Source organism: Pteropus medius, unplaced genomic scaffold (genome assembly GCF_902729225.1).
Source record: "Pteropus medius unplaced genomic scaffold, Ma_sr-lr_union100, whole genome shotgun sequence".
Lineage (NCBI taxonomy): Eukaryota > Metazoa > Chordata > Mammalia > Chiroptera > Pteropodidae > Pteropus > Pteropus medius.
Genome location: NW_024350326.1, coordinates 509,349 through 532,234, shown reverse-complemented (window position 1 = coordinate 532,234; position 22,886 = coordinate 509,349). Strand labels below are relative to the sequence as shown.

The following is a 22,886-nucleotide window of genomic DNA, read 5'->3' as shown; positions in this document are numbered from 1 at the left end:
ATATCATTAAATTGCAGCTATTCTTCTTGTCCAACATTTGATTTTTTCAAGGCTATAAATTTCCCTCTAAGCATAACTTTGGCTGCATTTCACAAAATTTTAATATAAAATATTATCATTTAGTTAAAATGTTTCTAATTTCCATTATGATTTTTTGATCCACGGGCTTTTTTAAAGGCATCCATATTTTCTAATAACTCATTTTTTAAATTTCTGGCTAAATCCAGTAAGTTCAGAGAATATACTACGTATGATTTCAATTTCATATTTTCTCTGTGGCACAATTTTTGTTTAGTTGTTTTTTGTGTATTTTTTTTTTTTGGTTGACCTCACAGATTGCAAGGACCTTGTCAGCTTGCAATCCCTTATTTTTTTATTTTGTAAAATTTTTTATGCCTACAGCACCTGGTCTTCCTAGGTGGTCTCCCATCCAAGTACTAACCAGGCCCGACCCTGCTTAGCTTCTGAGATCAGACGGGATCGGGCTTGTTCAGGGTGGCATGGCCGTAGACTTGTTTAGTTTTTATAAATACTCTGTGTAGGCTTGAAAATAGTGTGTATTCTATGCCCATTGAATTCAGTGTTCCACATATATATAGCCTTTCAATCAAGTTCGTTAATCACATCGTTGAAATCTTCTCTAGCTGTACTGTTACTTCTGGTTGGTGCCTTTCTCTACACTTAATCTCCCATCCCTGTCCCCTTCTGTTACCTGGCTCATGTTAACTTGTCACGTGGGACTCCAGCTCACAGCTCTTTCGTCATGTTCTCCAGGAAACCTTCCCCAGTGCCTGGGTCGGGTAACTTTCCAGAGCACCCATAACCATCTAGTTCTGGGGTATTAGCACTAACGCTTTCACTCTGATGTGACTAAGCATGGATATCCTTTCGTTTGCTGTTATTTATATTTTTTTTTTTTTTTGGCCTCTTCAATTGGTGTTTTAGTCTTTTATCAATTCTGAGAAATTCTCTACCATTGTTTCTTCAGATATTACCCCTGCCCTTGTCTTTCACTGGGGGGGTTCTCATTAACTACTTGTAAAACTTTCTCTCCATCCTTTTCTCTCTTGCCCTATAGTCCTATATTTTCCAGGGGCATAGACAAGTAAACAAATGCTAGGTTAGAGGTCTGTACAAGAAAGATGCAAAGGGAACCCAACCCCTTCGGTATGTCCATCCTTCGGTAGGGGCGGAGTACCAGTACCGTCTAGAAACGCTTCAGCTTATCCCTGGGCAGCCTTCCCCGACACGATACTCCATCAGCATTATAAATGTTTGTCTCTTCCCCACAGCTCTCTCGCATCCTCCCCCTCTCACTCTTAGCAATAAGGTTTACCTACCTCACCGGAAAAAAAGCAACTCCCAACACCTCCGAAAAGTTATCACCATTGGTGCTAATGATTCACTCCTTGCCTTGTTCAAAGAAAGAGGCATCCCTTTTCCTGTCTGAGGTCAGCCCCATCTCCTGTGCCTGGGAATGCATCTCCTCCACACTCCGTGAATCCTCCCTTCTGTCTCTTAAATTTTCAATCATTCTTTCTCGACTGGGTCTTCCTCAGAAGGATATAAAAATGCCCAAATCTCTCCCGCCTGAGTCCCACCAACTCCCTCTATGTAACATCCAATATTTTATTTTGAGAGAGTAGCTTACACCCACTTCCCGATGCTCATCACCGTTACATTCGTCAATCTACTGCAATCTGCCCGCCAGCACCGGGCCACCAAAATGGCACTTTCTAAAGCAGCCAGTGATCTTTATTCTCAAAAGCCAATGGCAGATGTTCTGTGTTTCTCTTGTTCATCGTTAAGTGGCATTTATGATGCGGGGGGGAGTGGGATGAGGCCCTCCTGCCAAGTGTCTCCTTTTCACAGTGAAGGAGTATGGCAAGGCCACCTGCTAAAAGGGATTGCGCAGGAGCAGGGACGAGGGCTAGGGAATTTGAAACGAGAGGGATGGTGGTGCTGCAGGTGGTCCGGATGGCCGCTGGGAAGAATGAACGGGATCTGTACAAGGACGAGGAAAGCAATTGGTAAGCGGCAAATGTCACTTGCGTGTGATGCCTCCTCCTAGAAGTGGTCATTGGAAGAGAAAGTAGGTAACTTTCTCCATCGATTTGGGTTTGGATCTGTGCAGAGTGCCATGAAAGGGTGACGATGTGGGAGACAAGGGAGGCACAGAGGCTGGAGGGAGAGAGTCCTTTGAGTGGGTAGCCATCTGTACGCAGTGGGGTGGGGAAGGAAGGAAGGGACACCCAGATAGTGACTAGAGAGTGTGATGTCTTGGAACTGAAGCTTCCACCTGCAAGATCAAAGAACAGGAACACGGGATCGGAACGAGAGCACAAGAAAGCTGGATAGGATAGAAGAACTAGGCAGATCACGAGGTATCGGGATTGAAATTTTCAGAGGTGGAGGAGTTTGCGGGGGATAGTGGACCCTTGGTAGTTAAGGGAGACAAGTTGCATTAGTCAGGACTCTTTCCATTGTGGCAGCAAGAGCTGAATTCCACAAGTTCAAAAAAAAAAAAAAAATAAAGAACGGTTTTGGTTACCTATTGCTTTGTCACTACTCCCTAAACTTAGTGGCTTTAAGCAATGATCATTTTAGTACATCTCACAGTTGCATAGATCAAGAGTTTGGGTCAGGTCCAGCTGGATGATTCCTCTGCTTCCTGTGGCATCTATTGACGTCACTTGATAGTATTCGGCTCGCAGCTGGGCCGAGATGGAGAGTCCCGGTGCCTTTGCTCACATGCCCGGCGTTTTGATGGGGACAGCCATAGGCTGGGCTCAGCCGGACCCCTCTCTCTTTTCCCTGTAGCCTCTCATCTCTGCTGAGGCAGAAGTTGCCTGTCCTCTTTAAGGCTAGGCCAGGAATTGACAGAGCATCACTTCTGCCATTTTCTGTTAGAGCAAGTCACAGGCTAGCTGAGGTTTAAGGGGAAAGGAAATAGGCCCTACCTCCCCACGGGAGGAACGCCAAAACTTCGCAGCCATCTGTAATCTGCCACAGGAATACATCGACCAAGTGTTAAGTCTCAGACTCAAACAACAGATTTGTCTTCTCACAGTTCCGGAGGCTGGAAGTCCAAGGTCACAGTTGCTGCCCCTTCGTACAGCGATTCCTCTGTGACACATGCCTCTGGTGTCTCTCTCTCTTCTTACAAGGACATCAGTCATATTGGATTATGGTCCCGCTTAACGGCCTCTGTTTAACTTCCTCACCTCTTCGAAGGGCCCCGTCGGCAAGTACAGTCAACCCCCGAACAACGCGGGTTTGAACTGTGCGGGTCCACTTGTACCAGATTTTTGATCGACCCAGTCAGTACAAACCCGCATTGCTTAAGGGTCAACCGTACAGTCACATGGGTTAGGCCCATCCTTATGACCTCATTTAACCTTAATTACCTCTTCAAAGGCCTTATCTACAAATGCTGCCACATTCAGAGGTACTGGGTGTTGGAACTTCAACCCGAGAATTTCAGGGAAAGGGCACAGTTCAGCCTATTACAAGGAGTGTCTGTGACTGGACGCAGGCACACAAACGATGTCTTGTCTGTCCCCATCCTCAGCTTTGCATCTTCCATGTCGGCTTGACCTCTGGAGGCTCCCTCCACTCAGCGGGCCTGATGGCCTGCAGCCCCACGTTCACAGCCTCCCATCTTAGCAACTTTAGCTGAAAGAAAGCTTGTCTTGCTCTTGGTGACATACCAACCACAGAGATAACTCTGATTGTCCTTGCTTGAGTCGCAAGCCCATTCTGGGCCAAGGGCCGCATCCGGTTGGACGAGTTCTTTGAGGAGGCAACCCTGAGTCCGCCTCGTCCATTCCCACCGAAACCGCAAGAAAAGCTCCCGTCTGTGCTTCCTCTTCGCCCCTTCCACCTCCTGACCAGCCCCGGTGCTTCCCTGTGTGGCCCTGTGTGGCGTGGCCGCCCTCTCTTCCGGGAACTTTGAGTGACAAGGTACCTTTTCAATGGCAGTTGTCTTCGGATCTGTTGGCTTCACCAGAGCCAAATACAAACAAAATCCCAGGTACAGTTTAAAATAACTCGGGAAGAGCCGGACTGGGCAAAGCAAGGGGACCGGGCAGCAGGCCTGGGATTGCCAGGGCGGGAGAGAAGAGAGACCGGTCGCGTCATCAGTAGGAGGCCTGCACAACAGGACGCTGCCCAGCTAGCTGTAAAGACAGACAAGTTCTCCGTGCGCTGCTGTGCACACGTATGCCAGACATATTAAGAGAAAGAAGCAAGGTATATAAATTAAAAAAAAAAAATAGATTCGTCCAGAAATAGAAAATTGTATACTTATCGAGATATCAGAGGCTCGAAGCAGAGGAAAGGCACAGTCATGACCGGCCGCAGGGCTGGAGGGCCGGGGATTCCAGCCCCGGGATGGTGGGGAGCCGGGGAAGAGGCTGGGGACAGGGTCCATGCCACGGGAGTAGGTATTTGTGCCCCCGGTCGACGGAAGGGAGGGCTGGTCACAGCCCACGAGTGGGAGGAGACTTGGTCTCCTGTGCTCCAGCCCAGGGCCCCTTCCTAGAATCGGGCTGAGCACAGGCTCGTTGCCTTAGGAGGAAGGTGCTTAAATGGTGCAAGAAGAGTCAGATCCCCAAGGACAAAGAGTCCCTGACTATCAAGACGCAGGAGCGGCTGGAGGAGCCGGACAAGGCCAAGGAGCCGGACAAGGCCAAGGAGACGGACAAAGCCAAGGAGACCGAAGCGGAAAACTCGCCAGTCTCAGTCGAAGGTCAGAGCCCGGGCCGCGCACACGAGCTGCACGGCCGAGGCCACCAGGGGGCACTCGTGAGAAACAGACTCCCTGGGGCCCCCTGGACCCTCCAACCCCAACCCCTGGGGCCAGAGCCCAGCGCGCATGCGCCGCGGGCAAGCCTTCCAGCTCGGGGCGCAGAGAGCCAGGGCTGGGCCTGACGGGCCTCTGCCCGGGTCTTCAGGCTGAGCTCCCCTTCCAGCCCCAGGCCCAGCCCCCGCCCCGCAGAGGCCACCCAGCCACCAGCAGCCCCTGCCCTGCCAGGAGAGGGCGGTAAGTACCAGGAAGGGGCTCTGGCAGTCTGTTCAGGCCGCTGTCACAAAGCACCGCAGACGGGGCGGCTTCAACCGCAGGAATGTACTTTTTCATGATTCTGGAGGCTGACAGTCGGAGATCAAGGTGTCGTCGGCAGGGCTGGTTGCTCCTGAGACCTCTCTCCTTGGCTCATAGGCGGCCGTCTTCCGCCCGCGTCCTCACGTGATCCTCCCTCTGTGTGTGCCTGTGTCCTCGTCTCCCCTTCTTACAAGGACACCAGTCCTACTGGATCGGGGCCCACCCTCGTGACCTCATGTTACCTTAATTATCTCTTCCAAGGCCTGTCTCCTAACGCAGTCACATTCTGAGGTCCTGGGACTTAGAGCTTCAGTATATGAAAGGGGTGACGGGGGTGGGGGGAGAGACACAATTCAGCCCATCGCAGAGGATGCGGGAGCTGGTTGGATCCCTGCGTTTGTGGGAGACTGGGAGAGGGGAAGGGACTTGCCACAGGCAGACGAACGCCAGCATCTGGTTCTCCCACAGTCTAGGGCTCGAGAGACAAGACCATGGACACGCAAACCACAGGACGGATGATGACAAACGGGTAGCTCGCAGGCGTGGCGACCCACCGGCTCAGTCAGACCCGCGCAGACACGCGGGCTCCCTCTCAGAACCCCCCCACCCCCACCCCAAGGCCTCCATGCGGCCTGCGGCCTGTCAGCCTCCCCCAGGGCCTCAGCTGCTGCCTGCCCTCAGACACACGTGACACACGGAGGGCCCTGGGGGGAGGCGGCCCCAGGAAATGCCCTGCTGCTGTCAGAGGCCACAGGGCCCCTACCAGCCCAGAGCGACAGCGAGCCTCCCGTACCCTCAGCATCCCGCAGACAGAGGAACGGACCCAGAGCACGGAAGGGGCTCTCTCCGCAGGGCTGCGGAGGACCCCGAGGCCCTGTTCTCCGCGCCTGGCTTTGCCAACAGGGAAACTGAGGCTCGCAGCACCTCAGGCCATGCAGCAAGCCGCCCCGCTCAGGACTCCTAACCCCAGGTCCTTGGTCCCTGTCCTTGGTCCCCTCCTGACCTTAACAGACTGTAGTGCAGCAGATGCAAAGTTGGAACTGCTCGGGGCCAGGCGGGTGACACGGCGGGTGCAGCCGCGTCCACCTGGAGGGGGCGCCAGGAAGCAGCGAACTCTGTTCCCACTGCTTTTCCCTCCGCCTCCCAGCAGGAACCAAGTCTCTGGTGCCAGATCCTGTGACTCCCCCCACCCCACCCCCAGGAGAATCCACAGCTTCAGGTTTCCGTGCGCAATATCTGGATTCGAACATGTCACTAATCGAAACCATGTTTTTAGAAAGCAGTACGGGTCCGAGGAAAGCCTCTCCTTTGCAAACCTGATCGGGAAGCACAGATATGGAAGGGACACCTCTCCCCGAAGCCACGTCCTGCCGAGGGGAGGTGTCTGTGTCCCGAATGCAACCCCCTTGCCAAGTGGAAATGGATTCCCCAGAATCCAGGCGGAGGCTTGGGTGTGGGAGGATACAGAAGTTTCCTGGGTGGAGAAGGGATGTTCCAGATGACTCAGGGGCCACCAAAACCCTGCCCTGGCCACGCTTACATTCTGGAAGTGGGGAGAGCATGTGTGTGTGTGTGGAGGGGGGGAATTGTTACTCGGCAGAGCACGCGCTACAGAGTCTCCCTAAAGGATGAGAAAGGGTCTGTGCGGAGCTGCTGGGAAGAGCCTGCCAGCAGAGGGGACAGCAAGTGCCAAGGCCCCAAGGCTCGATCGGGCACGGACAGAAGGGCAGAGCAGCTAGGGCCGAGTCGGTGCTGTGGGGCGGTGGCCTGGGCTAGCTCCTGTGTCCAGGGGATGTCGACCTAAGGTGGAGGCAAAGGCAGAGGCCCGTAGACCAGAGCGTGAGACAGCGGCAGCTCAGGGCAGGGTGGAGTCGGGAGGGGACAGAGCAGAGATCCGTGCAGGAGGCTGAGCCAGCAGCTCCTGCAGACAGACTACTAGATGTGGGGGACGGATGTGCTTTTGAGGTAAAGCAGCCCCGGTGGGGTGACCTCAAGAATTCCTCCTCCGGCTGCCCCAGACGTGGAGTGGGCTCAGAAACTGCTATCCCCTTGCCTCAGAGGTGTATGTGGGGGAGGGGACAGAGATGCCTCACCTGGTGGGCCAGGAGGGAAGAACGAACTACAGGAGACTGGGGTGCTGGGCAGAGGCCGCACCTGCCCCCGGATCGCTCATTCTCCTCAGTAAGCCTGAGTTGACGCCACCTAGCAGGGGAGGACACGGAGGTTCTGGGAAGAGAAGCGACTCGTCGAAGGTCACACAGCCAGGTTCACGAAGTAACGAGGGGTCGTCTGGACCCTGGATTACCGTCTCCTCCCCGCTCCCAGCCCCGAGGTCAGGGCCCCCGTCCCTCTCCATTGCCCCCTTATCCTGAGGAGGAGTCGGGGTAGGAGGAAGAAGGAAATGTCATCCCCAAAGTCAATGTTATTCATGAAAGTAGAGAAGCTGAGCTGCGTCCCACAGGAAGAGGGGCTGGGGGCGGAGGGGCTGGGTGACAAGACTCCTCGGTCTGAGGGAACAGGGAGTGGGGGCCCCGGACTTCTGGTCTGAGGGAGGGGAGGGGCTGGGGATCCGGACCCCTGGGTCTGAGGGCGGAGGGGCGGGGTGACAGACTCCCGGCTCTGAGGAAGGGTGACATTGGGACCCGAAGCAGGAGGGAGCTGGGCTCCAGAAGAGTCCCGGACCGCGGGTTCCGGGGGTCGAGGGGCAGGAGGCGGGCCGCCCGCGGCGGGAGGGTTGGGGGCCGGGCCGCGGTAACAAAGGCCTCCCCCTCCCACGAGCAGCCCCCGAGGCCCCGCCTCCCCGGCCCCCCGCCTCCCCTGATTGGTCGGCCTTGCTGCCCGTCAGCGCCGCCCCCCTCCCCGGGTCTGCAGCAGCTCCGGCCGCCTCGTCGCCCCCAACCCCCTCCCCCGCCCCGCCGCCCCCCCGGGCCAGTGCAGCCTGACAGTCCCCTCCCTTTTCCCCCCAAGCCGCGCCTCCCGGACCGACCCCCCCTTTCCCCTCCCCCTCCGCGCCGCCGCTGCCGCGATGCCCCCCCCTGCGCCCGGGGCCCGGCTCCGGCTCCTCGCCGCCGCCGCCCTGGCCGGCCTGGCCGTCATCAGCCGAGGTACCGCAGCGCCGGGGGCGGGGGCTCGGCCGGGACGCGGGGTCCCGGGCGGGGACGGAGGGCTGGGGCCTGCGTGCGCGGGCGGGGCGGCGGAGGCCCCCCGGACTCGGAGGTCCGGGCCCGGGGGCGGGGGGCTGCAGCCGCAGGCCGGGAAGGGGGTGCTCGCACGTCCGGACCCGTCCCGGGGGACCCGGGGGGTGGTCGGCGTCCCGGGGCGCGAGCCTGGGCCTCGGGGCGGGGGTCTGCTGCTCCCGCCTGCCCGAGGGTCGCGGACATCTGGCCGGGCCTGGGGTCGGAGTGTGGGCTCGGGATCAGGGCCGGGGTTCCGACACTAAAGTGAGGGTCCCCGGGCACCGCCTTACTCTGAACTGAGTGGGGTGGGGCAGGGGAGGGGGCTGCCCCATGGGGGATCTGCCCTTCTGCGTCCCAGGGGGTGGGGTGTCCTGGCCCGGGGCTGGGACAGGCGTCTGCAAGCAAAGATGGGAGGTCAGGAAGGAGGAGGGGCAGGGGGGTGTCTGGAACTTCCCGGGGCGAGGGGAGAAGGAGGAGGCGGGGGGTCTGATACTCCTCGGGAAGAGGCCGAAATCCCCCAGCTGCGTCATCTAGGTTGGGGGCAAGTGTTGGTATTGGAGGGGCTGTAGTCACACGGAGGAAGGAGGCTCCAGGAAGTTGGGGTCCTGGGCCGGGGACTCAGATGTGGGGAGCTCTGGCAGAATACCTGTGCCCCCGGGACTGGATGGAGGAATGGACAGATTGAGAAGGGAGGGAAGGGTTAACACAGGGTCAAAGGGTTAATCTCAGCCCTCCCAGTGGGAGAAGGGGCTGGGGTCCGGTCTGTGGAGCCAGCAGGAGGGGAGAATAGAAAGTGGGGGGCTCAGAGCGAACCGTGCAGCCTCTGGACAGAGGACGTGTAGCTGAGCTTTGCGTCTCGCAGCCGGGGCTGCAGCCCTGACCTTGGTCAGTGTGGGGGGGGGGGGGGCCGAGACAGGGGCCTAATTCACGGCTTCTGGAGGATTTCAGGCCTCGCCTCAAATCGGGGGTCACAGAGTCAGGGACACGCGGTCAGAGCAACCTGCAGCCACCAACAGTCTGGGTGAGGCAGCTGCTCCGGGCCCCGCGCCCACACACAGCAGGTCACGCACCGCTACGTGGACAGCGGGACTGAGTCCAGCCAGGAGCGGCACGGGCCAGCCAGGCGGGACCAGGCCCGGCGCCTGCCCCCCCCCCACCCCGAGTCGGACCCCCAGTCTGAGTTCTCCTTTGCTTGACCTGTGTGACTCGCTGTCTGACTTTCGCCCCCGCCTGCCCTTGTCTCTCTGTCTCCTGCACGTTTCTCTTTGAGTCTGTCCAGGAGTCTCAGCCATTTCCAGAGGCTCCCTGGCTGCGGGCGACAGTCCATGTGTCTCTGTCTCTGGGTCTCTGTCTCTCCATCCCTGGGGTTCTCAGCACAGTCTCACGTCTGTCCCTCTCCGCCTCTGGAACTGTCCCCCATTGTCACACCACGCGTGTCCCCCTCTCCCTCGCTGGCTCTTACACTTCGGGAATTCACAGCCCATCTCGGTCCAACCACCTCATTCTTCTCCTTGTCCTTTACTTGTCTCTGGCCTTCTGCTTTCTCCCCCTCCTCCTCTCTCCCTCCGCCTCCCCTCAGCCCCCCGCCCCTCTCTTGACTCTCGTGATCATTCCCCACTTTTCAGAACCCCAGAAAGCGCTGGCTGGGGTTCGCCTGTCCTGGGCTGGGAGCTTAGCGGAGGCGGGAGGTGGCCGGCGGCCTAGGACACGCGCTTTCCCACCTCTCGGCCTTGGCTTCCTCATCTGAGAACGGAGGACAGGGGGGCTTAGGGCAGGGTGAGCTGGCGCAGACCAGGTGGCAGAAAGGCAGCCCCGCCAGCCCAGCCACCCACCCACTGACAGTTGGGGCTCCGTGAGCAAACGCCAGTGGAAGACACCACAGAATCACGGCTCCCCGCTTTCTTTGCTGCTCGTCTGGTGTTTTTCAAATGGCGAGGGGGGTGCATGCAGGTTACCCGTCAGCAGATCCCGCCACATCCCGGCCCCTCCCGCCCCCCACTGTCCCCAGAGAGCCAGGTCAACGAGCTGGGTACATCTCCCCGCAGCCGCTTGTCACTAAGACGAAATCGGACACGCAGAGTTCACGTCTGTGAGGGGTCGGTTTGTTTGTCGGTGTTTCTTCCAAGATACAAACAAAATAGACCCATTTCTCTGCAGCCGGCTTTTCTCTACCTCTCCGGCATCTGTCGATACTGTTCTACCTTTATTCATTTCCTATATTATTTATACCAACACACGTACACACACACACACACACACACTCACGAGGCAGCTGCAGCAGGGCAGGGCAATCCCTGTGCTCATGGCCAGCGGCGTGGCCATGTCAGACCAAGGCGGGCAGGGCCAGTGTCCACCAGGCTGGACTGTGGCCTCTGCCTTCTCTTTCATGCGACACGCATTGACGGAGCCACGGTCTCCGTCCTCGGCACTGGGGGTCCACACACACATGCAGCGAGCGGCCCCTGGACCTCCAAGGTCAGCGGGGAGGAAGAGGGCTCTGGGCGAGCCCAGGCCCCGCCCCTTCACTCCCCATTTCCCTGCCAGAGCCACACACTCCCTCCCGATGTGTCCCCACGTTCCCTAGGTCCAGCCACGTTTCTGCCACCAGCTCACGCACGCCCCTGGGCCTCTGACTCACCATCTGTGGGTTCTGCAGGCCAGAACCCACAGATGGTGAGTCAGAGGCCCAGGGGCGTGCGTGAGCTGGTGGCAGAAACACCCCCCATGGGGGGGGGTCCCAGCTTCGCCTGAGTTCCTTTAGCGGGGCAGAAGGCTCTAATCTCCAACTCAAGGTCATTCAGTTGTCAGAAAGCCCCATCTTTCAAAAGAAGTTAACCCACCCACTTGTGACCTTCATCCCTCGATTTATCGAACAGGCATGAGGGCCACTAGTCTGGACTGGCAGCAAGCCTGTGGTCTCTCAGTCACGGTGCGACCCCCAGACAGGCTGGCACCTGCCAATCATCCTGCTGTGCAGCTGTGGGCAGGCAGCTAACCAGCAGGCACTGTGTTAAGCCCGTGACTTGAAGGACCTGTTTTCATCCTCCCTGCACCGCACCCCGCCTCCAGGAGGCGGGCACGGTGAGCATCCCCATCCACAGGTGGGGTCTGAGTCCCAGGGAGCTAAAGTACCTTGGGCAACTCGGAGGCAGAGCTGGGATGTGAACCCAGGCAGCCCAGCTTCCCAGCCTATTCCTGTAGGCACCTGCTTAGGTCAGCATGTGAGCTGCTGACTCGGGTGCTGGGCACGGAGCAACTTACGACCCAGAGTCACCCCGGCCTTCCTGTGCCCCAACCCCAGGGAACTTAGCCCGAACTAAATAGCAACAGACGTTTCTTTAAAAAGAAGGCGCTGTGTGGAGTAGCCAGCCTTTATGGGGCCCATTCTGCGTGCTCAGTGCTGAGCTAAACCTTTCACTAACATGTTGTCTTGGAATCTCTCACAAAAACCCTCAGAGGGAAGAACCGTTATTTTTCTGCCTTTCATAAATGGGGAAGCCGAGGCTCAGACTGGCCAGGAGGTCCCCCAGCCAGGAAGTGGGGAGGGGACAGACATCGGATCCCCCAGCCCGGCTTCTTAGGACTTTCTTATACGGCCTTAGAGGCCATCCATTCCCTCTACAAACACTTCTCTGCTCTGAGCTAAGCCCTGTTCTGGGGGGACACAGCCGAGATTCGGGCCCTCGGGGAACTCCTGGTCGAGTGGGAGAGGCACCCCTGGACACTGTCCCAGCTGAGTCAGAGGGCTCTTTCATTAGGAAGAGCCTCAGATAGTCGGGGAGGTCCTCCTGGAGGAAGGGGCATTTGAGTTTGGGTCTTAAAGACTGAATAGGCATTCGAGAGTTGGAGAAGCCTGTTGTAGGCATCCATTTATACTCATTTATTCAACAAATGTTTCCCAAGGCCTTCTGGGCCCAGGCCCTATGCTGGGAGACGCTGGGGACACAGATTTGGGTCAGACCCTTGAGAAACTTCTGGTCCGATGGGGGAGGCACAAGACAGGCACCGCAGAGTGCTCTGAGCTCTAATGGGGGTGGTCGGTCACTGTGGGAACGCGGACGGAGCCTGAGGGGCTGGGCCGGGAGGACCGCCCCAGACTGAGTCAGTTTTCCAAGCAGAAGCCCTCAGAGTGGACCGCGGAGCGCTGGCTTGTCTATTTATACAAGAAACCGCTCTGGAGGCCTCCTGGGGGCGGGGCCCCGAGCCCAGCCACGCCCACCGGAGTCCTGGACGTGGATCGGACCCAGGCCCCGCCCCGAGGGGCTCCCGTCTGGGGAGAGAAGCAGACCCCGTCACAACCCAGAATGGTCAGGGCCCAGACAGAGGGACAGAGCGGGCAGTGGAGTGGCTCGCCCGACCCCCAGCCCCGTTTATCGAAGCCCAGAGAGAGGCAGGGACCTGCCCCAGGTCACACGGCACACGGGGCCTCCTGACCCTGGAGTCTGCGCATTGTGCAAGACAGATGTGCAGAGACACATGACACCCAGATGTGGAGACGCACAGACCAGGAACCGGAGTCGGACTCCTTCATCCCACGTCTCCTGGGGCCGCCCGCACCCAGGCCGCAGGGTGTGCTGGGGACACAGAGCTGGTCCACACGGGCCCTGCCCTGGGCAGGCAGGCGGGGAGGCAGAGGACCCAGGGCGCCGCGGGAGCAGGGCAGGAGCTCCACAGGCTCGCATGGGCTGTCTCTCCCAGGGAGGCACCGCTCTAGGTCCCTGGAGCTGGACCCCGTACACACTAGAGTGGCCGAGGCCGAAGAGTGACCCAGAGTCCCCAGTGCCAGGTGTCCAGGGAGGACGGGGAAGCTCTGAGGGCTGGGAAGACCCCTCTGGCAAGGGCTATGTCTGTCTGTATTTCTGTCTGCTGGGACACTCTGTTAGGGTCCTGCCTGCTGGTGTGGGGTGCAGTCCTCACCGCCCAGCCCTGGCCGTGGTGACTCCTGCTGGGTTCCTTGAAGCTTGGGTGGCACCTTAGCCCCTCCTTGAACCTGAAACATTGGCTGTCATAGGGGAGGGGGGTGATTTTGCCCCTAAGGGGGCATCTGGCAATGACTGGAGGCATTTTGGGTTGTCACCACTGTGGGGTGGGAGGAGCTACTGGCATTTAGTGGGTCCAGGCCAGGCAAGGGGGCTGTCATATGTCCTACACTGTACAGGACGGCCTCCGCGACAAAGAAGCATCCAGCCCCAAATGTCAGTGGTGGCGACCAAGGATGTTTGTGACTTGGAGCGTGACAAATCCTGAGGGGTGTGTGTGTGTGTGTGTGTGTGTGTGTGGACATGGCCATGAGTGACCTGACTGTAGGTGACGGCGTGACGGCATGTGCCCGGTTCTTGGCCCGGGCGGCCCCTTCTTCTTTCAGAGGCTGTGACGATGCAGCCGTGTCCTCGTGCAGGCTGAAGTTTCGTGCACGTCTTTGCCGAGTGGGGCGAGGAGGATAAACATGGCCCTTGTGACCCGATCAGGCCATGGCAGTGCGTGTACTGCGTGTGCATATATGAGGCTGTGACCGTGTGTAGACTGTGCGCCTGTGGGGGGGGGCACTGTTGGAGTCGGTGTAATTGAGTATGTGGGGTGACTCAGTGCGCAGTGGCTGCTTGGTGACTGCCTGAAGGTGACGACAGGGGCGCCCCCGGAGAGAGACGTCTCATCTAACTGGCCTTCTGCCGGGCGTGCGTCCCGGGCTGAGCACGTCACCATGGTACGTGTGGGCCTGTCCCTCTGAGCAGGTCTCATAGGCATTCGTGTGACTCAGTCTGGGACTGTTTCCTGGCCTGGCCCCGGCTCTGTGTGTCCTTCCTGGGCCCTGATGACTCTGCATGTGTGTGTGTGCGTATGTGCACGTGTGCGTGCGTGCCTGTGTCCATCCCCCGGCCGCCTCCTGCTGTCACCGGGGCTGTGTGTGGCAGTGTCCTCTCCAGGAGCCTAGGAGTGACGGGGTGACCCGGGGTGAGGGGCTGCTGGCTCTGTCCCAGCCCCGTCCTGAGGGGCTGCTGATGGAGAGGGCCCCGGGGAGTCATTGGGGAAGCATGGGCAATTAATTCATCCGATTAATTAGCTCCTCATCCTGGGGCAGGGCAGGGCCCTCCCTCTCCAGGCGTCCAAGGTCATCCAGCCTCCTCCTCTCCCAGGCCTGGTGCTGGCTCTATCCAATGCCTCCGCTTGCCCAGCCCCCACCCCCTGGCTTCAGTCCAGCCTGCTGGCCACAGTCCACAGAGAGATGAATGGGGGGGTGGGGCCTGCCGGGCAGTGGGGCCTGTGAGCCGCACGGAAGTGTGCAGGCAGGTGTGGGCCGGCGCCCACAAGAGTGTGCCCAAGTGAGCGCGGCACACGGTGTGTCTGTGTGGATGTGTGTCTGCAGAGGTCTGTGTGTGTCCGCGCACCGTGCCTAAGCGTGTGCTCGCGCACCTGTGGTTGATGTGCGTCTGGCGTGTACATGCATGCATGTGTGTTTCTGCGTGTCTGTGTGCACGTACGTGGGTGCTGAGTGCCTGCATGCGGCTGGCTCTGTGTGTGTCTGCATGAGTCGATCACATGTACGCGTACCTGTGTGTATCTGTGTATCTGTGTCCTCATGCATCTGTGAATACGTGTGCCCATGCTCACCTGTGCATGTGTATGCATGCACCTGTGTGTTTGTCGCAGACCTGTATGCGTGTCTGTGTGTGTGTTCTTGAATCCGCATGTGTGTCTGCACACTGTGGCTGTGTGTGTTTGTGCGTGTGGACGTGTGTGTGTCTCTGCACACAGCATCAGTGACTATTTGATGTGTGAGCATGTGTCCGTGAGAGTTGATGTGCGTGTCTGGCCTGTACACATATCTGTCTGCGGTCATGGGATGCTGTCTCACCATCTCTCGTGTGTCGGTTTGTGTGCCCCAGTTTGTCTGAGTCAGTGTGGGCCTCTGGGAAGGTACGAGTTGCACGTGTCAACTCTGAGTGTCTGCTGTGCGTGTCTGGCGACGTGGACGAACGTGTGCACGGCTGAGTGTGGGGCGTGCATCAAGTCCAAGGCTGAGTCTGCACCTGCTGAGCCGTCCTCCGCTCCGTCCTGTCCACAGGGCTGCTGTCCCAAAGCCTGGAGTTCAGCTCTCCCGCTGACAACTACACGGTGTGCGAAGGTGACAACGCCACCCTCAGGTATGGGGACTCAGAAGGTCTCCCACGTCGGCAGAGAGGCCATGAGAGGCACAGATTCTGGGCCTCAGCATCCCCATCTGTCAGAAGGGCGGAGGAGCGGTCGACACCATGCGGGGTGGAAGCGAGGATTCAGGGGTCTGTACACACGGAGCCTGGAGAGCACGGCCTCTGGCTGCTCAGTGAAGCGGAGCCGGGACTGTGTCCCCAGCCTCTGCCTCTGCCCGCTGCGGGCCCCTGGCCCCCTCCCTCTGGGTCCCTGTCCCTCATCTTTCCGCGTCTCTGTGCTCCTCTTCCAGGGTGTCTGTCCTCCTCTTCGTGGGGTCTCTGGCACATAACAATCACTGCATGACTCTAACCTACTGTTCCATGTGCCCTTGGGCCCACTACGTTCCCTCTCCGAGGCTCCGTTTACCCACCTGTAAAGGGGGCATAGTCACCTCTGCCTCGCACGGCGGGTGGTGGGCCCTGGAGATGTAATGAGCCCTCCTCCGCCCCCTCCAAGCCCCCACGATGGGACGACTGGGGCCGGGCTAGGGTGGGGGAGAGAAGCATCGTCCTGCCCTGGTCCTTCCTGGCAGCTGCTTCATTGACGAGCATGTGACCCGCGTGGCCTGGCTGAACCGCTCCAACATCCTGTACGCGGGCAACGACCGCTGGACCAGCGACCCGCGGGTGCGGCTGCTCATCAACACGCCCGAGGAGTTCTCCATCCTCATCACCCAGGTGGGGCTGGGCGACGAGGGCCTCTACACCTGCTCCTTCCAGACCCGCCACCAGCCCTACACCACTCAGGTCTACCTCATCGTGCACGGTGAGGGCCCAGGGGTGGGCGGCGCGATCCCAGGGTACAGCTTCGCGGAAGGCAGACACACCCCCGCCCCCATGGATTTCAGCCAGCGGGAGGGACAGTCACACAGAGAGGGACCCTTCAGTGTGACAGCTTCTGGGACGGGAGAGCTCAAGGGGAAGGGGGAGGCCACATTCACTGGCTTAGTCCCGTCTATTGAGCACCTACTATGCGCAGGCACTGCTCCAGGCCCTGGATATAGAGAAGGAGCAGGGCGGGCTGTCCCCGCCTCTCTGGAGGTGACTTTCCAAGGACAGGTGGCTTCCCAGACACAACGTCTGAGCCGAGACCTTCAGCCAGGCCCAGAGCTGGGACTGAAGAAGGAACGGCTCGGCTCGTGCAGGGGTCGGGGGAGAAAGTGAGCCAGGTGCACAGAGGCGAGTCCCACGTGGCCGGAAGTGCCAGAATTTGGAGAGAGAGGTGGGGTGGAGGCCCAGAGGGAGCCAGAGGGAGCCAGCCGGAGGCAGAGATCGCAGTGAGGCCGCCTTGCCCCGCATCAGCAGTGGGCTGGAGTCAGGGAGCATTTGGAGAGATGGGGACCCAGAACAGGGACAGTCCAGCGGGGCCGTGACAAGCCTGACTCAAGACGGATGGTCTCAGACCGCTCGCGTGCATCAAGTCCAAGGCATCGTCCACTGAAAGGGGCACCTTAACTTCATGCTCCGCCAGAAAAGAAAGCCCTGCCAATCAAACTCCTGCAGAGGAATGCTCAGATGGGGTTAAAAAAAAATAATAAAACACCCACATGTGTTAGAATTGATTTCTACAGCCGCATCTCCCCCAGAAGGTGGTGGCGAGGGTTTAATGAGTTCATTTTTGTACAACACTGAGCATAGGGTCTACCACGCAGTAAGCACCATATGAGTGTTTATTAAATAAGTTAATTTTTAAAAATAATAATGATAAATAAATACAAATAGAGAGGGGGAGGGAGAAATTCAGAAGACAGAAACCAAGTTAGAGAGTGAGAAAGAGTGTGGACAGCAGACCAACAGGGAGGCATGGAGCCGGATGCGGAGGCAAGGGAGAGACGGAAACCTTACGGACCGACGGACGGACGGAGGGGATGCGGGCTGGACCCCTGGGCCTGAGGGAGGCGGGGCTAGAGGCAGGGCCCCTGGGCCTGAGGAGAGCAGGGCTGGGACAGGACTCAGGAACTGAGGAGAGGCTGGTGGGGACCCTGGGTCCTGAGGCCGGGGCTGGCTGGCAGGGACTCCTGGGCCTGAGGAGGCAGGGCACAGGGGCAGGGACCCCTGGGCCTGAGGCAGGGCTGGGGGCAGAGACTCCAGGCCTGAGGGAGGAGAGGCTGGCGGCGGGGACTCCTGAGTCCTGGGAGCCTGGAACCCGCCCCTCGCTGACCTCTCCCCACACCCCGCAGTCCCTGCCCGCATCGTGAACATCTCCGCGCCTGTAACAGTGAATGAGGGGGGTAATGTGAACCTGCTTTGTCTGGCTGTGGGGCGGCCGGAGCCCACCGTCACCTGGAGGCAGCTCCGAGGTGAGGACCTAACCCCTGACCCGAAGCCCTTCCCCCACTCCACAGCCTGGGCCCGTCGGTTCCCCATATCTCTAGCTAGATTCCCAGAGGCCCCCTTCTCTCCACTCCGGATCCCCCGAACCCTTGCAGTGATTTGGCTCCCCCTCCCACCTCGCCCCTGCTTATTTCCCCGTTGGACCCCAGATCCTTTGAGCCTTCACCAGTTGCCATCGCGGCCACGGTGATTTCCTCCAACCCACCTGCCAGACCCCAGCTTGCCCCCAAGCTGTCCCTACCCCCAGTATCCCCAAACCTTGCCCGCCAGCCACAGGACTCTCCTGGACTCCCGGCCCCGCCACCAGAGGGCCTGAGCCAGGTCACAGCCCGTGGTCCCCATGTTCGTGTCTCCTGGTCACTTCACCCCTCTCTGCGGGGTGCTTCAGCCCAGCAGCTCTCAGTGTTGTCTGTCCCCTGAGCAGCGGCATCACCCGGGGACTTGCCAGAAATGCACACTCCGGGGCCTGCCCAGGACCTGGCGAGTGGAAATTGCCCGCCCTGCCCTGTTTTAACAAGCCCTTCCGGTGGTTCTGATGGCGGAGCTGAGACCCACCACTGAGGCTACCTGCCCCCCACCCCACCCCCAGACAGCGCCCAGGTGCCTGGATGTGACCTCCCAGATCCCAGCATCTCTGCCTGGATCTCCGCCACCATTTCCCAGATCCCTAGATCCTCCTTCACTGGGCCTTTGGAGACCAATGGTCACTGGATCCCCTGAGACCCCAAGTTAGGTCTCAGACCCTGGACCCACCCCCACTGGGTCATCTGAGCCCCACAACCCTGGTCTTGAGATCGTGGCTCCCCCAGATTCCCTAAGTCCCAGAGGGTCTTCTCAGCCCAGTGATCTGTCATAAGACCCCAGGTCTTGGGATTGCTGATCCCAATCACCGGATCCAGATCCTCTGAACCCCAAGAGCTAGATCCCAGAACTGCCCCCCCATTGGATCTGTGCTCCTTGGATCTTTCTGAGCCCCGAAATACTGGGAGCCTCCCCACCAGGTCATCTGATGTGAGTCATGGGCTCTCAGACCTTTGAATCTTCTGTACCCCACAATCTAGGACCTTCCGCATGCCCAGACCCCCACTCCTGCCCCCCACACCCAGCAGGAGCATCCCAGGCCACCTTCGCCACCCACGCCCCTCCTGTCTCTCACACTGGCTCCTCCAGGCCCTGCCCCACCCCGCTGATGTGTGCCCGTGTTGTCCCGTGTTGTCCCGGTGCAGCAGGCTCAGGCCTGTTCCCCGCCTCCCTCCCCATTCCCCACAGACGGCTTCACCTCCGAGGGCGAGATCCTCGAGATTTCCGACATCCAGCGGGGCCAAGCTGGGGAATACGAGTGCGTGACTCACAACGGGGTCAACTCGGCGCCGGACAGCCGCCGCGTGCTGGTCACAGTCAACTGTGAGGCCCCTGGCACTGGGCGCGGAAGGGGGGCGGGTCCCGGCTCTCCGAGGAAGAGGGGCCTGAGCGAGGAGAGGCCTGGGGACCTGGGCTCCCGGCACGGAGGGAGGAGGGGGTTGGGGGTGGGCAGGACCCCTTCGTTTGCGCCTGGCTGGGAGAATCCGCTGACCCTCGCCCCTCGCCAGATCCTCCGACCATCACCGACGTGACCAGCGCGCGCACCGCCCTGGGGCGGGCCGCCCTCCTGCGCTGTGAGGCCATGGCGGTGCCCCCCGCGGACTTCCAGTGGTACAAGGATGACAGACTGTGAGGACGGCTGCGGGGCGCCGGGCCACGGGAGGAGGGGGTCCCTCGCGATCTTGGCCTGCAGTGGGGCGGGGCATGCGGAAGGTAGCGGAGTCTCCGGCCCCCAGGACTAGGACGATGGGATCCGCTGGGACTGTGGGGACATTCAGGAACCGTGGGTCCCTCGGTGCTGAGCGCCGGAGCCCAGTCTCCCCGGGCCGTTCAGGACAAGCTCGGGGGTCGATGCCGAGTATCTGGCAGGGAGCTTTGGGAGACCCCCTGGGGCTGCAGCCCAGCAGGGCCTGGGAGACCACGGGGGCGCGCGGCGGGAGAGGCGAGGTGCCCGGAGAGGGGCGTCGGTGGGAGCGGCCTGAGGTCCGCGGTCTCCGGAGTCCCGGGCGAGTCGGGAGGGCGGGGCGGGGGGGCGGGTTGGGGTCCCGCCCCGGTCCCTCCCTGACCCGGGTCCCCGGCAGGCTGAGCAGCGGCACGGCCGAGGGCCTGAAGGTGCAGACGGAGCGCACCCGCTCGATGCTTCTCTTCGCCAACGTGAGCGCCCGGCATTACGGCAACTACACGTGTCGCGCCGCCAACCGGCTGGGAGTGTCCAGCGCCTCCATGCGGCTCCTGCGTGCGTCTGAGCGCCGGTCGGCGGGGGCGGGGCCTGGGCGTGGCCGCGGCCGAGGGGGCGGGGCCGCGGCCGAGGGGGCGGGGTCCGGGCGGACTGCGGGGACTCCGGGACCTCCCTGAGACTCACCGGGAGCTTAGGAAAGATGGGAAGGAGGAGGATGCCGAGGCTTTAGGAACGGCGGCGAGAAAACGATCCCTCCAAGGAGCGCCGACTCGCCGGGCGCCCAGGGGGCCGGGCGTTGGGCGCTAGGGACGCAGCGGCGCCCACAGAACACGTCCAGGGGCTCGCAGAGCATTCGGGCTCGTAGCAGTAGAAAAGCAATAAACAAGTAGACACCTGAGTAACGTGAAAAGCAAACACACACACACATAAATGAGCGAACAAATTAATTTCGGATATCGATACAGGCTACGGAGGAAATAAGCAATAGCACTGGGGACGGTAACACCAGGTAAACTGACCAGGGAGGGCTTCCTGGACGGGGTGGCTCTTGAACTGAGCCCCGAGTAGTAAGCGGCCAACCCTGCCCGGATCTCCTGGAGGAGACAGGCGTGAGATCGGCCCCTCCCGTGACCTCTCTCTCTCTCTCCAGGCCCAGGATCCCTGGAGAACTCGGCGCCGAGGCCCCCAGGGCCCCTGACCCTCCTCTCCGCCCTGGGCTGGCTGTGGTGGAGGATGTAGAGAGAGCCCAGCGCAGCTCGCCTCCCCCCGCGGGGGCCTGAGGCCGAGAGTGAGCGAAAAGGGGGGGAAGCAAACGGCGTGGGTCTCCAAGGGGTGGAAGAGCTCTCGGCCCCCGAGGAAGAAGAGGAGGAAGAGGAGGAGGAGGAGGAGGAAAGATCTTTAGAGAACCCATCACTGTGAGGGATAAAGCAAAATTATGCATCTTTCTACAGCCATTCTCGCCACCGTTCACTTTTCCGATTGTGACCCCTCCACACACACCCCACACCCCTCTCTTAGCTCAGGCTGTCAACTGAATCGCATGTGTGTAGTGGGCGTGTGTGTGCGCTTGGGCCTGCACGTGTGTGTATGTGTGGGGGGTGGCTGGGTGGGGTGGGGAAGGGGACTCGGCAATCTTCCCTCCCCCCCCACACACCTCCACATCCACTGCTCCCGCCCGTGCTGCCCCTCCCCCTCGGGCAGGAGGTAGGTAGGGCGGCTTCCTGGGAGACGCGTGAAGGCAGGTTTCCCAGTATATGCACGCACACCGCCCCCTCCCTTCCCGGCTGAAAGATGTCTCCTAGGCGGGTGGGGGTGGGGGTGGGGAGGGTTGTCATACTCACCTGCAAGCTGTCATTCAGCCTTCGTGAGCAGGTGGGGTATCTCCCTCTGGGCTGTAGGCCCCCCTGCTGTCAACCACCAACCGCCTGTAGCCAGAGGCTCCATCACTGGCTCAGCGCCTGAGACCTTCCCACTTGCCCTGCTCCCCCCACCCTCCTCCCTGGACTTTCTGGCCCCCTCCTGGGCCAATCGGTGCTTCCATCAACTGTCAGGCTGGTACTTGTGGTCACCTGTCTGTCTCAGTGCTTTGCCCTGCCCCATCCCAACCCTCCCGCCACCCACAGCTCCAGCCAGCTGCCCTCAGTGCCCCTTGCCTGTGGGCTTGCTGGTCTACTCCTCCCTGGCCTCTCCACCAACCGTACCCCCCGAAAGGCTGACCTGACCTCTCTCACACACACTCAGATAGACACACGCACACACACACCAGCGACTGACCAGCAATAGCCCCTGGCTCCAGCTGTCCTGTAGTCGATGACGAGCTGCCATTCCCCAAGGGTGGGCCACTGTTGTTCAGGATGGAGCACTCAGCTCTGATTGTAGGACTACCCCACCCTGGCACACTAGATCACACGAAGTGGGGGACAGAGGCCTCGCACAGACATCCCGAGCCCAGACCAAGTTGCCGAGTCACCACCTCCAACTCCCAGGAGGCCCTCTATAAACACCCACCCCCAACCACCCCACCCAGCACTCATGGGGGCGGGAAGAAGGCAGAGCAGGGGCAGGGGGGCAAGGCAGCAGTGACTGTACCTCAGACAGGGCGGGGCCCCATCCCATTGTCTCTTCCAGGTCCGGGGACAGGATGGGGAGGGGAGGGATGTAAGGGAGGGGCTGGGGGAGGGGCCTGGGGGCCGTGTGTTCCGATTCATGGGGAGTGTTGAGACCACCACACCAATAAACGCCTTTTTCCAAAGTCTCTGCCTGCAGGTGTCAATGTCATTCAGGATTTGGGTGCATGGAGGTCGTCGGTGGTGCCTCCCCAGCATCATACCATCATCTCTCTTCAGTAGATTTGGGATGGAGCCATTACAGAGGTGGCCTCTGATTGGCTTAAGCTACTGGGCATAGGCCATTTTTCACCAGGGCTGGCTCAGAGGTGGGCGCATGACCCGGTCAGCCTAACGAGAGAGTGAGTACCGGGGCTGTATGGGATTAGCAAGAAGAGACAGTCTTCTGCTGGATCACGTGACTCAATGACGTGAGGTCCAGGCCTTCGTCACAGGGAAAGATCTCGGGTCTGTGGGGACAGCATTGGTGGGGAAGACGGAAAGCGGGGCTTGAGAATGACAGAAACGCTATAAAATGCAGAGTGAAAGGTCTCGAGAAACAAAGTCCTGATGACACCATTGAAGCTGCCGAACCCAAAGTCACCTGATGCCCGCCTTCACCGACATAAGCAATAAAGTCCCCTGCGTGTTTAAGCTGATTCGTGTTAGGTGTGTACGTCTCGTCTCTGATGATCAAAAAGGAAATGAAAACTCTAATTG

At 59.9% G+C, this 22,886-nt stretch overlaps 1 protein-coding gene and 1 non-coding gene across 2 annotated transcripts; one reads left to right on the top strand and one right to left on the bottom strand.

Annotated features, from left to right (window-relative positions):
* Positions 1-393: 393 nt before the first annotated feature.
* On the bottom strand, positions 394-512 carry LOC120584049 (5S ribosomal RNA). Its single transcript, XR_005647941.1, has one exon. It is a non-coding gene; the product is annotated as a 5S ribosomal RNA (ribosomal RNA).
* A 7,586-nt stretch (positions 513-8,098) lies between these two features.
* Positions 8,099-21,096, top strand: IGLON5 (IgLON family member 5). The gene is made up of 8 exons (XM_039839601.1): positions 8,099-8,208; positions 15,344-15,422; positions 16,001-16,233; positions 17,648-17,767; positions 19,071-19,205; positions 19,391-19,511; positions 19,964-20,118; positions 20,711-21,096. Exons 1-8 carry the CDS (start codon positions 8,130-8,132, stop codon positions 20,797-20,799), a joined length of 1,011 nt encoding a protein of 336 aa, XP_039695535.1. The 5' UTR covers positions 8,099-8,129; the 3' UTR covers positions 20,800-21,096.
* The last annotated feature ends 1,790 nt before the right edge of the window (positions 21,097-22,886 follow it).

Bases quoted from the DNA above. Each gene is read 5' to 3' on its own strand.
- IGLON5 (XM_039839601.1), top strand. From the start codon at position 8,130: ATGCCCCCCCCTGCGCCCGGGGCCCGGCTCCGGCTCCTCGCCGCCGCC. The intron at 8,209-15,343 runs GTACCGCAGCGC...TCCTGTCCACAG, and splicing joins CCTGGCCGTCATCAGCCGAG to GGCTGCTGTCCCAAAGCCTG. The intron at 15,423-16,000 runs GTATGGGGACTC...CCTTCCTGGCAG, and splicing joins GGTGACAACGCCACCCTCAG to CTGCTTCATTGACGAGCATG.